Source organism: Podarcis pityusensis, assembly GCF_964106645.2.
Source record: "Podarcis pityusensis genome assembly, chromosome: 3".
NCBI lineage: Eukaryota > Metazoa > Chordata > Lepidosauria > Squamata > Lacertidae > Podarcis > Podarcis pityusensis.
In genome coordinates this window covers 89,403,564-89,417,483 of record NC_138026.1, presented here as the reverse complement: position 1 = coordinate 89,417,483, position 13,920 = coordinate 89,403,564, and the positions used below count along the sequence as shown (strand labels likewise).

Below are 13,920 nucleotides of genomic sequence, written 5' to 3'. Positions count from 1 at the left end.
TCTTTACAGGTTTTGGCTTCAGATTGTTACATCCTGGAAAGTTGGATCGGAAGCCATCATTGCTTTTGATAATGTGTCACTCAGCCTGGACTGCTATCTTACAAGTGAGTGAACCTATGATTAGCTTTTTAATGTGTAGCCTGCTACAGTACAATGGGTGCTGCAAATACATATCTTTTTGACTAAAGTCTTCACTTGTTACACTAGAAGTGTGGAAGTAGGTGCAGCTCACTCATGCTTCCTGTTTTGGCACTTCTACACCATGTGCAAAGAGGCCCCGAGAAAAGCAGGTCAAGGTGAGAGCAGTACAAGTCATGGTGTTGCCCCCAAAATGTCTAGCACTGTATCAGTCAGTCATCAACTTTATTTTACTAGCCTTCAGCCTTGGCAGCTGTCAGGCAAAAAAATTCAATATAAAATTTCCATTACGCAAGCTACAATGAAAAAAAAAGGTTTTTAGACCAAAGCCAACATTTTAAAATCCCGACATCAACTAAGCTAAAAAAGAACTGTTGGTCATTTCCTGGTGACCTGTTTGTTGAACTGTTTGTACAACGTTTGCAGGGAGACTATACAGGGTCAGTTATTTTCTGAAAATTTATTCTGATTTGTTTGCAGGGAGGTTATATAATGCCATGACAAGCAATTGTTCTCCCACACTTTCTTGTGTATCTTCCTGTCGCTTTCCTTGCTAAAAAATATATATATAATCTTAGTGTTTTTGTTGAGATGTGATTGAATCTTTACTCACAAAATAGCAGTCTGGAAGCTCTCATCTGCTAGAAGTCTCCTTCCTATACTAACCGTCCTGATAACTGTTAATCCAGACAAAACGTTTTCAAAAATTTTTATCTTAGCTCATCACAGAAGGGAGATTTCAGTATATATAGAATGTCATGCAGTGAAGTTTTTCATTGTATTTAAGGAAAATAGATGTCCGTTTTGCCAAATGTTAATCTGATATCATGAACATACATTTATGAAATTTCAGTAGCACCGTATGTATTCTTGCTGTGATTTTCCCAGGAGATTATATACCTCTCTGGTTGTGTTTTGATTGAGAGCAGAGTTAGCCAGAATATTGCTGCAGTGTAGGCAAAGCAGGCAAAGGTAGGGTGTTCAATGGGAGTGTTTAATCTACACCATCTGTTTTGCCAGTGCAGTGCAATGCTAGTTTGGGAGCCAGGAGAGGAGTGGCGGGAAAGGATTTAGAATTCAGAGAATTGTTGCAATCCTATACATAGTTATCTGGGAGTAAGGCTCATTGAACTCAGTGGGCTTGCTTCTGTGTATGCTTATATAGGACTGCACTGTTAGATTTCTCTTCCTGCCCCACACCCCTGATGCTACTTTGGCCTCATTGCCATCAGAGTTGTATCAGTAGTGTGAATAATAATATAGGTGGGTGTAGGCTGGTGCCATTTCACTTTGTGCTTGTAGGAGAAGAGACACATACATTTCAGAAGCTGCTGCCTGGGGTCTGGCACTCCCATCTCAGTTTGTCTGCATCGCCTTGGGTCAAGGCAATGGCTTGTCTCTTCCAGCCGGTGACTCTTCTGGGCTCTGATGCGGCTGCCGTGCTTTCTCAATAAATTGAAGTGGTCACTCAGGCAACAGTTTTGTTGTCCCTTGCTACTTAGGTCTAATGATCTCAGCCTCAGTGCCTTTCATCTGTAAAATGGGAGCCTTAATGGGTTGCCTTTTCGTACAGCAGTGCTGGGCAGTTTTACAAGAGCCCTTTGGAACCTGATCTGCGGTTACTCCAGATTATTTAGTCTGGATTTATCTTGTGAACTGCCCTGAGATCTTTTGATGAAGGACGGTATAAAAATCTAATAAATCTAATAAATAAAAAATATAGCAGTGTAACACTGTGCCTGCATATACCTGGCATTATTACACTGGGGTCGTATCCCCAAGAGTGATTTATCTCCAATATCCTGGGACTTACACCAAATCCTACCACTCTCTGGCCAGGGTAGTTTAACTCTAGGATTAACCTTCAAGGCTTTCAGGCTCGGCAACTTACTAAAAATCCTTTGCCTCCAGACTGGAAAGACCATTGCTTTTATGAATCTTTGGGAGCTGGTTCCTATCAGAAATGTTGCACTACACTAAGCACGTTTGTAAAGTTGAAATACTCCACTGCCTTTTGCACTGGGGTTATCATATTACTTGTATTGCCACCATATTTAAAAATTTATGGCTGTTTAGTGACAGCAGTGCATGAACTACTGTGCTTTTGTCTCATTTCCTTGTTCTTGGACATTAGGCTTAAGCTGTCTTTTCTTGCCCCTGATCTTCCAACCATTGAGATAATCAGTAATGCTGTGTGTTAAATTTCCCTTTATCCAGTTTCTCCTCTGATGTAAACTCACTGTATCTCTGTCGCTGTTTTACAACCACTCTCTATAGCGTTTGCCATCTGTGAATCTACCCCTTATTTCTAATGCATTCCATTTGCTAGTGTCCTAATGCCAAATGCCTCTACAGTTGAATTTGAGCTTCTGCAGCTACAAGGGAATATATTTTTAAATTATTTGTAGCTGTTGCATTGTAACTGCAGAAGAATTGCACTCCACTGTTTTAAAGGCTAAATATGCATGTTGGAAGTAGACAATTAAACAGCAGCCACTGCATTTGCCGCCCACCCCCAATCATGCTGATGTCCTTTCACCTTGTTAGCATCTTAAGTATTCTTCCCTGCTTCCCTCCTGTTTTTTCCTCTCCATTTGTTTCAGATCCCACAGCAGCAATGGATGCCAGCCTGCCCTTCCTTTTAACTCCATCACGCGTTATGGTTGCAAACCCTTTGGCCCAGTTTGATCCACCACCAGCTGTTGTTGTCCTCCCTTTGCCAGGGCCAACACGCCATATCTGCACAGTCATAAACCAGGCTGTTTTTTTTGTGTGTTCCAGTCAATGAAGAGAAGACATCTCGAGACAACAGCCCGGACGCAGGCAATCTGCTCACTGAAAGAGGCAGGGGGGAAGGGCAGATTACAGAAAGGCCAACACAGGATCCTGCACCAGTTGGCCTTGGAGGTAGGGAAATGGTTTCTTGCTGAGAATCATCATTCCAAGTGGACAGAAGTCTTCACAAGTGCAAGCTTCCATTAAATACAGTAAAGTGCTTTATTGATTATTGGGTGATGAAAAGAGAAACAATGTGGCTTTTTTTCAGCAAATGAGAGCGTGCAAATTTGGCGTGTTTGGGCTGTGAAATATCTCTTGTATTTATTTGGACAGCTAGGGCAAGGATTTTCACAAAACCAAGAATGTTGCTATTTTGGAAAAGAAATGATTAGAAAAAAGTGTCCTAATGCCAATTATGATGATGATGATGATGATGATGATGATGATTATTATGCATTGAAGGAAGGCAAACTGATCACTGTGAGAAACTCAATGGCAAATCAAAAGTCTGTATCCTTGCTATAACTAATCCAATCTGCCATGAACTTGGCATACATTTCTCTAACCCATAATGCCTCTGAAAGGCACATGTGCGTTCCTTTTGTTTATTGCCTTTTCTGGTGTGTGGTACAGTAGTCCATCCCCTTGGTATAGCACTGCTGTCAGCTACTGGGAGTTTCCCAGTATTTTTCCCGTGTGGAAGCAGAATGTATGGGCCTGGAGTCTGCAGGGCTCGAGTTTCCACTCTGAGGTCACATCTCCCTTAACATGGAAAAATAGAGTCAGCATGAAGGCGGGCGAAACATGAAAAGATGAAGCATGGAACCTTTGAGTGTTTTTGACTAGCAATGCCGTTTTCCTGCAAAACTAGTTTCTTGTTGTTTCATGCTAACCAGGTTCTGATAACTTTGTTTTTTCCTATAAAAACTGTTAGGTATGTAAGCAGAACACCTTATTGCATCAGCTCAGATGAGAGTCTGGCTGATGGGGTCTTCGCCTATGCAACTGCCTTGCCTTAATCAATGGGGTGTTGAGCAGACTTTTACCCTAATCACAATGTGAAGGCTTGGTTTTCTTTGACACCCAGAAAGAGCTGGCCAGGCTTGTGTCCAAAGGTGACTCATCTGGGTCTTTTACATTGAAAAGTTGCAGTGCCGATGGGTGGTAATAGTAGTAGTGGCTTTTCTGATGTTCTGTGATGCTTCTGAAAGTAACTGATGGCTGCAGATACAGGTGACTGATGAGGGCTGCCAGTAATTTGTAGACCTACTGTAGCCATGCTGCACTCTGCGTCTTTTTTTTTTAAAAATAGACCTAGCATATCAAAGGAAATGTATTAATGCCGTGATAAATGCTGTAAACATAGATATTAACAACACCCACTGCTGTTTTCATTAGTTAGAGTGTTTGTACAGCACTTTCAAAGATAAAAAGCACTTCTGAAATGTTGTTCCATGAATCAGTTTGCAATGGAGCTGACAAGGAGGGAGATTCCTGGTCCTGCGCTTGATTTTCTGACATTAGCTTGCAACGGCCGTACATCTTGCACTGAGTGGGTTTTATAACGTGTCCTGTATAAAACATGCATAGAGCAGCAAGAAAGCTTGCACTTGAGTTGCCATTCCCCAATACGAGAGGCAATAAAGCAGGTCAGGGCATTATTCGTTCCTAAAGTGCTCAAATTTATTTATATTTACTGTGCCAAACATTGGGGAAATGGGGGGGGGGGGGGGAGGAAGGCAAGCTACCTTGGAAAACTTACAAGGATGGTTTATTGGCTCTCTGGAGAGCTGATTCTCACAACTGTAGCCAGAAGATGCAGTTTCTAATCAGCCCTTACTGTCAAAAGCTGTGGGTGTCGCACTCAGAAAAGGTCATAAGAATTGACCCTGAATGTTTAGTAGTGTTGGTGGTGGGAATTGATGTAGCATGAATATCAGGGAACCATTTTGCGACAATCATAGTTTTATTTATGCCTGACTTACTATGAGCCGGATCAGTAAAGTACTGTTTTGAACAAGGGACTCTGATGACAGCTGGTCTCAGGTATCTTATTCCTTGTTGCAGCAGACAGATTGCAGATAGACATATCTGCTTCTCTGAACTCTGCTCCTTTATAACTCCACTGCTGCAGATGTCTAGAGGGTGTAGAAAGAGAAGGTGATCCAAGGAGCCAGTAAAGTTTGATCTGATGCTAATGGAAACTTCTCTCCTTGGTGAATAGCAGCTGGGGAGCTGTGATGTGCAGGAAAGTGTTAACTGCTCCTCCCTGCGTATCATATTCCTGATCCTCGTCTGATTGCTGCTGCCCCATCTCCTACTTTTGGCTGCTCCTGTTGTTAAATTTTAAAAACTAGACATGTTAATTGTCATCATGCAATTAATATCCCATCTAGTCTGGCATTCAAACATTTGCAATCTCGGTTGTGTGGTAATTGATGGAAGGCCTTTGCAGATTAACTATATGCAAATATATACCAAACTTTGTAGCCAAATCAAAACTGGCTGGCATTTTCTTAATTTATTGGCTTCCAGAGGAGGGCATAGAGTTCACAAATGAGTGGGCAGACAAAGAGAATTCAGCTTCATTTAGCATTTCAGTTGGTTTCATGATAAGCAAAACTCACCAATAGCTTCACTCCATAGATCACCACGTGTCCCTCCACCTCCATATTAGGACAGTACCTTTATTAGGCCAACTAAAATATCATAAAATATGTATCATCTTTTGATAATAAACAAAACTAAGAAGGGGCAGGGAAGGGAGGGAAAAGTTGGCTGGCGTTAAAGCCATATGGTGTGCATCTATTAAAACTCTTAAGATGGAATCTGGATGGACATAACAATCATTCCAATGAGACTCAATAAGGGTTATGCAGTGATTCCATTCCTGTTTTGTTTTTTTAACTCTTTTATTAAGGTGGGCTGGAGAACTATTGTTGTACTAAAACTCCTCACTGAGTGAGGTTACTGAAAGATTTGGATGTGTTGTCATCAGTATGCTGATGACACCTAGCTGTTTCCTCTTTTCATCAAATTCAGGTGAAACTGTGGAAGTGTAGATTTGTTTCAGTAGTCAGTAATGGCTTGAATAGGAGCCAATAAATTAACGCTCCATACAAATTACACTGAAATGGGTAGGTGGGTTCTTTGCCTGGACTGGGATGTGGTGTTCCACCTGTTCTGGACTGATCAATTGAACAGTGTGTAAAAACAAAAGGATGTCCACTGACCCTGGAAAATGCAGACTACACTGATACCCAGCATTATAGAGCAAACCACAGTCAGATTACCTCTCTAAAGTGTTAACGGATGGGTGACCTTCTCTCTTCTTATTCATGTAGCAAAGCAACGGGAACCATACTCTGTCAAATCAGTCATGTTTTGTTTCATCCTTTATTATTCTCTGATGTTTCATAATATGCTCAGTAAAGTCTACATCCTGAATATTATTCAGACACACACCCATTGGAGGGGCCCATTGGCTGACTTCCAGCACTTGTCAATTTCGAGCCTAGCTGCTGCCAGGAGCAGTACAATCAGGTCTTTGTGTGTTGTGGAAGGATTAGAACCAGTGTCCATTGATAAGAATGGCAATAACTGGCCCCATCTGCAGAGGTGCCAATAGATTCTGGGGCTCAAGACATATTCCACTAGCTGAGTCTAATTCTCCTGTTCTGGCTAATCCTGTACAGAGATCGCCTGCTCACAATTAGCCATGCACTGGTTTCACCTCACTTAGGCTATTTCAATGTGTTGAATATTGGGCTGCATTTGAGAACTGTTTGGAAACTAGTGCAAAGCACAGCAGCATGTTTATAACTGGGACTGGATGTTATGCCAGTTTTGAAACATGCTTGCTTCCAGGTGGTTTCCAAGCGCAATGCAAAGTTCCAATTTTGACCTAAAGCCCTAAATAGCTTGGGATGAGGGCACCTGAAGGATCACCTTCTCCTGTATGAATCTGCCCAGATACTGAAACTGGCATCTAAAGCTCTGCTCTGAGTCATCCTAGTGCTTGAGATGAGGCAGGTGGTGGCTGGAGTCAGGGCCTTCTCACCAGTGGCACCTCATATTTGGAATTCCCTTCCTAGCGCAGTTCATCTGGCACTGTTTTTGTTTTCCCTTAGCACCAAGTGAAAGCGTCTTTATTTGTCCTAGCCTTGTAGGCTCTTTAATTTGTTTTTAATTTGATTATACTGGAATTGGATCTATTCTGCTTGTGGTGTGTTCTACTGCTTTGATATCTGTTATGCTGTACTTTTAATTTTTAATCCTTCTGAAAAACTGGCAGCTTGGGCTGAAGAGCAACTAGTAAATCACTTGTATAAATAAACACAAAATAACTGGTGTTGCTTTGCTCCTTACATCTTCGTGTTGGTGTCTGGTGTTGTGCTTCAGGTGCGTAATTAGGCTGTGCTGAGGAAGTAAATACCTGATCATTCAGTGCTGAAGAAACGGTCCACCCCCTGTCGTCCCTTTTAGCTTTATTTTCAAACCAGAGGCAGACAACCCCTGCAGAGTGGTAGCAGAATCCGATTCCCTTGCTCCCCGGCAGGAATGCAGAACTGTCACTTCTATGATGAGGGGCATCCAGCCATCAAGGAAGAGAACACAACCACCAGAAATAAGTGAAAGTACCCCGTTGTGCGTTTACGAGTCTACCAGCTGGGCTGCAGACCAGGGCTCTGATTTCTCTTGCTTGGTACCTGAACAACTTTACACATCAATATCAGCCTTGGAATTGGAAAGCGTTCCACTCTGAACATTTCTGCAAATGATTTCTTTCCCCCTCCTCGTCTTTCCCATTGCCTTCTGTCCTGTTCTTAGGTCCCTCCCGCCCCTAGTAATGTTAATAAATAAAACCACGGTGTGCAGTATTTCATGAGCTTTCTAAATATCTTTTAGAATTGTGCCAGATCCCCCACTCCCACTTTCATGGACCTCTTTGTTCCATATGAAAGAATGGAGCTTTTTTCTCCCCTGCAGCTTATGCAATCTTAGGAGAAATTCAGAGGTTGCAAGGGGTTGGCTTTTTCCTTGAAGTATACATTGATGGCATTACTAACTTGGTCAAGTTCTGTTCTCTTTCTTAAAATTCTTTAAAGCTTTGTGCTGCTTTACAGACTTCCACAGACTTCCACGCTTTTTAGAATGTCTTCCAGGAAGTACAGATGGCAAGGGAGTCTGCCTTTGGGTTGTAAGGGACTGGTGCAAAGTTTTGGTTTTTCTTAATTAAAAAGTAATGTTCATGCTGCTCTCTGGTGCTCTGTAGGCAGCCTCCCTGTCTGGCCACACTTTTAAGAATGTTCATGGGAAGACAACATGATATGACATATTTCAATGGGCATTCCAGGCAGCATGCAGGGCTGCAAGTTAAAATGAAGAACAGCACTCAACCTCACAATGTTATAAAAGTAAACACCACAAAAAAGCCCTCACATTTTCCCCAACAACCCCGTAGGGATGGACAACATTTCTGCACGAGTTTGCTTTTTTTTTTTTTTAAGTCTTCACAAGAGTTTGTCAGCATTTAAATGCACATTTCTATGAATGTACACATTTTTTGCATTCAGGGTTGCCTTTCACACAGAGCAATTACCTCTAACATAATGCATTTTGGTATTGATTGATTGATTGATTGATTGGCTGACTGCTGCTTTTCTACAGTGAGCTGTGCCCAAAGCGGCTTACAGCAAACTTTCAAAACATCAAAACACAGATTTTTGGAAATAAAAATATGCAATATACAGGATGTGTCAGTGAATTCAGAAATGACAAAAATAAAAGAATTTGGCAAACACAGAATAAATTCCAATATTACAAAAAGTGTATGCTATTTTTACCTCTCTTTTTTTACTGTGCATCTTTATGCACACTCTTTAGCACACAGTTTCTTTGGCTGTAGAACTGCACCCTTAAATTCAGAGAAATGTGAATTCCGAGGGATCATTTTGCATGTTGCTTCAGACAGCACTCATTAGGTAGTTTCACAGCAAAATGCGAACTGAACCAATTCTCCCCCATCCCTCCCACAAAGGAATGTCCAAAAAAGAAAAAGAAATTGGCTGAAAATGTTGATTCAGGCTTCTTTTCTTGTGTTAGAGCTTGTTACGTGTTATAGGAATGAGAGTAGCCCCATGCAAACATTCAGCTTATGTATTAAATAAATAAGCATTTATGGAGAGAGGACAGGAGGCTGCACTCCTCCCCCTGGCATGCATTCACTGCATAAGAGTCCTCCACACATAGAGCTGTTTGCATAGGTTCCCAATCACAAGAGAGCTTCACTTGACCCCCTCTGGGTATTAACCCAACACTCCTTCCTGTTCCATACCTAACATCATTTGCAAGAGAAAGAAGTCCCTGTCACTCCTCCCCAGTCCTCCCCACCACTTGTTAAGCAGGACCTAGTATTGCCTCCTGTGTACTGGCCTTAACTGAACCTTCTAATCTCTAGTACCTGTTAGCTTTGGCCATCTCTATACATCAGATTTTTGCATTTCATTGGTGCTCTGGAGCAGGCGTGGGCAAACTCGGCCCTCCAGATGTTTTGGGACTACAACTCCCCTCATCCCTAGCTAACAGGACCAGTGGTCAGGGATGATGGGAATTGTAGTCCCAAAACATATGGAGGGCCGAGTTTGCCCATGCCTGCTCTGGAGGGGAAGAGGTGATCCACCCACCAAACAACTAATCCGTGTCTACTAACAGGACCAGTATAGAAGGTATCAGAAGTACCTCTTCAATAAGGCACCCAGCACTACTGTCATTGCTGCGTGCGATGAATGGAAATGCCCGGTGCTATAACCAAAAGCACCTTACAGACTTGATTAACTTTATACCATGCTCTGAGTTGCTGCGTCAGTATTAGGAATACATATTTTAAAAGCACAGCTGAAGTTTAGAGAACTTTTCTTTGATTTCTTACAAAGGTCCATAGTTCCCCCCTAAATTTCTACTACAATACTTTATGTATGGGCCCCGAGTTACTGTAATCTGTGATATAAATGATGCAATCTGTATGTTGTGCATCATCAACCTGAAATATCCTGCATCATCAGCTCAAAATTAAATGCACTTTGAGTTTAATTTCAAAGTGTACTGAGGCAGAAATTTCAAATTCTCACAATGCATTTTAAAGTTTATGTTATTACCTTTTAAGCCCACCTCTCCTCCTCTGACTTCAACAGGGTGTACAGGGTTCCCCCCACCCCGCCGCCCTCATTTTTTTCTCACAACAATCCTGATAAGTAGGTTACGCTGAGTGGCTGGCCAAGGTCACAAACACACTCAGTAAGCTTCATGGCTGAGTGTAGATTAGAAGCTGGACGTCTTTGATATTAATCCATCTCTCTAACCCCTATAATGAAATCCCTCTCTTTTTTATGATGATTAAAATGTAAATTGGTGTATGTTACTGACTTTGAGTCTAATTTGAATATCTGAGTTCAGTAGTTCAACCAAATCCTAAGTGTATTAATTTAAGTGCATAAACTGCTGGTTGGGGATCATGATATGACACCATCAGAGTCTATGAAGTGGACTGAGTTAGCCGAATCCCAGGGGGTGGCACCCCTGTGGACCCCTCTTCTGCCCCCGCCACCAGAGAAGGGGGAGAAGTGGTAGCTTCTGGTGGGATCTTGTGGAGCTCATGTGAGATCTCACTGCCGCCACAGCTTCTCCTAACCTTCCCCATGGCAGGGGGCACCTCACCCACCTGTCCTGCTGCTGCCACTACTGGACAAGCAGCTTCTGGGGTCCAGTAAAGTCACAGCCATGTGATTCCGGTAAGCAAGTCTTTGGGAGGTGGGCAACGGCAACGGCATCTTCCCAGGGGGCAAAATGGGATGGTCCACCTTGGGACACTACTGTTAAAGCATCTGCACCGGCTGCTCATCTACAGCCAAGGCAGGTTCAAGGTCTTTGTATTAATTTACAAAGCCCCAAACAATTTAGGTCCAGCGTGCTGTAAGGACCTCCTAAATGCTTATATTACAATTTGATTGTGGAGATTGTTGGTCCTCCCCCAAGTTAGCGAGGCTAATTTGACAGCAACAAGAAGCCGAGCCTTCAATGTCATTGGCCCAGATCTGTAGGATGCTCTGCCAATAGAGATTCAGAAACCACCTTCAGTTTTACCTCTAAATGATTGCTGAAAACATTTCTGTACTGCAAAGCTCCTGCAGGCAATTAAGAAAGCGTCTTTTCATAAGTGTCGGTTGATGATCTCTGATTTTCAATGCTCACACGGTTTTTATTGCATATAAACCTTCTTGTTGTAAACCACTTTGATATTTTAAATGTCACAGTAGTACATAAATATTTTTTTATAATTAAATTAAATGCTCAGCTCCGTCACACATCATCACTTTAACCTACTTGTTTTCTTTAACCCTTTCTGTGGCTGAAGTCCAGTGTTCAGTCACAAGTCGTAATGTGACAATGTTGCAAGAAGACTAGGGAGACCAGGGTTCTCATCCCCACTGCACAGCCATGAAGCTTAGTGGGTCATAGCCAAAGCTACATCACAGGGTTCTTGCGGGGATAAAATGGGGGAAGGGGGGCACACACCTTGTAAGCCACCTCAAAGTCCTTGGAACAAAAGTACAATGTACAAAAAGGACATGCCAGAAAATAAGGCATAAATAAATATGAGAAATATGTTCCTGAACCTTAGATAAGGCATGACTAAATCTTGTCCTTTGAGTCCCAGCTACAAGTTCAAGAAGCAAAGGCCTGATCCTGCCAGGGTGGGAAGTTTCATGGCTGTCTATATACTTCTGGCAGGTGAACTGGCAGCATCAGCACCACGGTGAAATCCTTTGGAGGGCAATGATCAATCAGAGCCAGCAAAAAGTAATTACAACTAATGTGATCTTTGGCTTCTTTGATAGCTCACAGGCTGTAGCATTTCCTTCTTAGCAAATCAGATTAAAACAAAGAGCCACAGTTACTGTTGCAACTGAGAGAGAGTGATAAAATCTTGTTTCCCTCTGCTGAGTCCCTGAACTGACCTGAAAGCCCACACAACCGAAGAACCAGCTAAAATGCACCACATTAGATGATGTAGGCATACATCTGGAGAAGTTCCATTGTCTTAATTGTTCCTCCATGGAATTTATGCTATATCTATGACCATCTTGGGATTGGCAGTCTCCTGTTGATCTCCCTAATGGGTAGGTCAGCTAATTCCAGAAAAAGTGTTGAATATTCATTCTTTTCAGACTCATCTATTTTCAGACCAGTTCAGAGCAAACCCCTTTTTAGCACTGCTCCTTTTAATTGTGCCGAGAACTTCTCTATATATTGGACTCTGGAACTAGCTGAGGGTGTGATTCTGCACTTGCACTTTGTAACAAATGCTTAATGTATGAACTCATCTTTAGTGACTGGTCCACACAGGAAAACATACTAGTTCTTCCACTGAATGGTGTTGCTTTTCTACATCATATTCACTAATTAAATTCCCAGAGCTTCATAATGACTGAGCATTGAGATGATACTGAGAATGTGTGCAGGACACTGTGACAAAGGACAACTTACACATGCACCTGAGTAGCTTGGTTGACTTACTTGCTGGAGGTGGCTCATGTCAATATTTGACATTCCACTTATAAACCCCAGATTCATAGGAGATACTGCCCTCTTGTGAACCTCATGATATATTTGTAAGTTAGCATCCATGCAAGAGGCTGTATCAGGAGGGCTGGAGAAATCAGGATTTTCTGGACATATCCACAAAGTGAGTCTTGTGAGTGTGTTGCATCTCATCTTTAAAAGCTTGATGGGCGGGGCGTGAAAACTGTTGGGACATCTCCATTGCTTCTGTCCAGTTCAGAACTTCTTGCCTTGTTCTTGAACTATGAATTGTGACGCCTGAACATTATGTCTGCTTCCCAACCTGCACCATTACTTGTTTGAATAAAGATCTCTTTCTTACTTCTACATAACAGCCTCTGTCTGCATGTCTTGAGTAGGAACCTGGGTAGTCAGCCCTGTAATCTCTGCTATCAACAAGCCCTGTAATGATTTCTCTTCTAGCATCCTCAAATGCCTGTGAGTCTTCTCTGGAAATTCCCACTTTCCTCCCTGCCTGTACCCGAATCCATCTACTTCTGGTACTGAATATACTCTCTGTAGCCTATGCTAACCTAACCTGAGGCAGCAGATCCTGTAGAGATTTCACCATAAAACGAAGCAGGGTAGTGCATGCTTTTATAGTCTGGTAGATTCTTTGCTGAGTGGTTTGAGAGGGAAAGTGTGTTTCCTGAAAATAAATGAGAGAGAAAGGAAAGGAAGCACAGGAGAAGGCAGAGATGTTCAGCATGAGAGAAGTAAAAGACAGTTATGACAACTAAGGATCTATAAAAGTGTGAAGCAGGGAAAGACATGACTTTGGGAACAAAGGACCGTGAGGCAGACAGGTGACAACTTTTTGAGAGCATGTAGACTTGGTCATAAATACCCCCAATGCACCTGATAAAGGTTGGAAGGTGAAAAACAGGAATATAAGAAGAGTTTTAATATGTGTCATCCTTGGTATTTGCAACCATTTCTCTTCCTTTGATGCACATCTCCTTTGTCCAGATAGATCTGTTGTGTAGTAAGTACTTTCCATTCAACTCACTTTTCCTCTTACATGAGAACATAGGAAGCTACCTTACAGAAATCCAAACCACAAGTCCATTTGACTCATTAGTGTTGACACTAGAAGGCAGCATTTCTTCCAGGGTTTCAAACAAGTCCCAAGCCCAGTCCTACTGGATACATCAGAGATTGAACTTGGGACTTCTGACACTTGGCTTCCAGATGAGGTTTTCCAATATGCAATCACCATTAAAATTGCCCCCTTTGCACAATTTTACAGGGGACCAGGTGGTGTACGGCAATTACAGCCACCCCAGTACTGCTTCTATCTTTTTTCTTGCCACGGAAAGTCCATTCAGGATTGAAAGAGAAGCACAGCAACACAGTCTCTTTGCAGATGTGGATACAAAAATG

The 13,920-nt window shown here is 42.3% G+C and overlaps 1 protein-coding gene across 1 annotated transcript in view; it reads left to right on the top strand.

The window, feature by feature from the left end:
* ALK (ALK receptor tyrosine kinase) overlaps nucleotides 1–13,920 on the top strand; it is a 586,654-nt gene that overhangs the window by 497,931 nt on the left and 74,803 nt on the right. Inside the window, exons 10-11 of the mRNA XM_081000090.1 lie at nucleotides 10–104; nucleotides 2,920–3,045. Of these exons, the coding sequence (XP_080856216.1) occupies nucleotides 10–104; nucleotides 2,920–3,045 (221 nt within the window). The remainder of the gene's footprint in view (nucleotides 1–9; nucleotides 105–2,919; nucleotides 3,046–13,920) is intronic.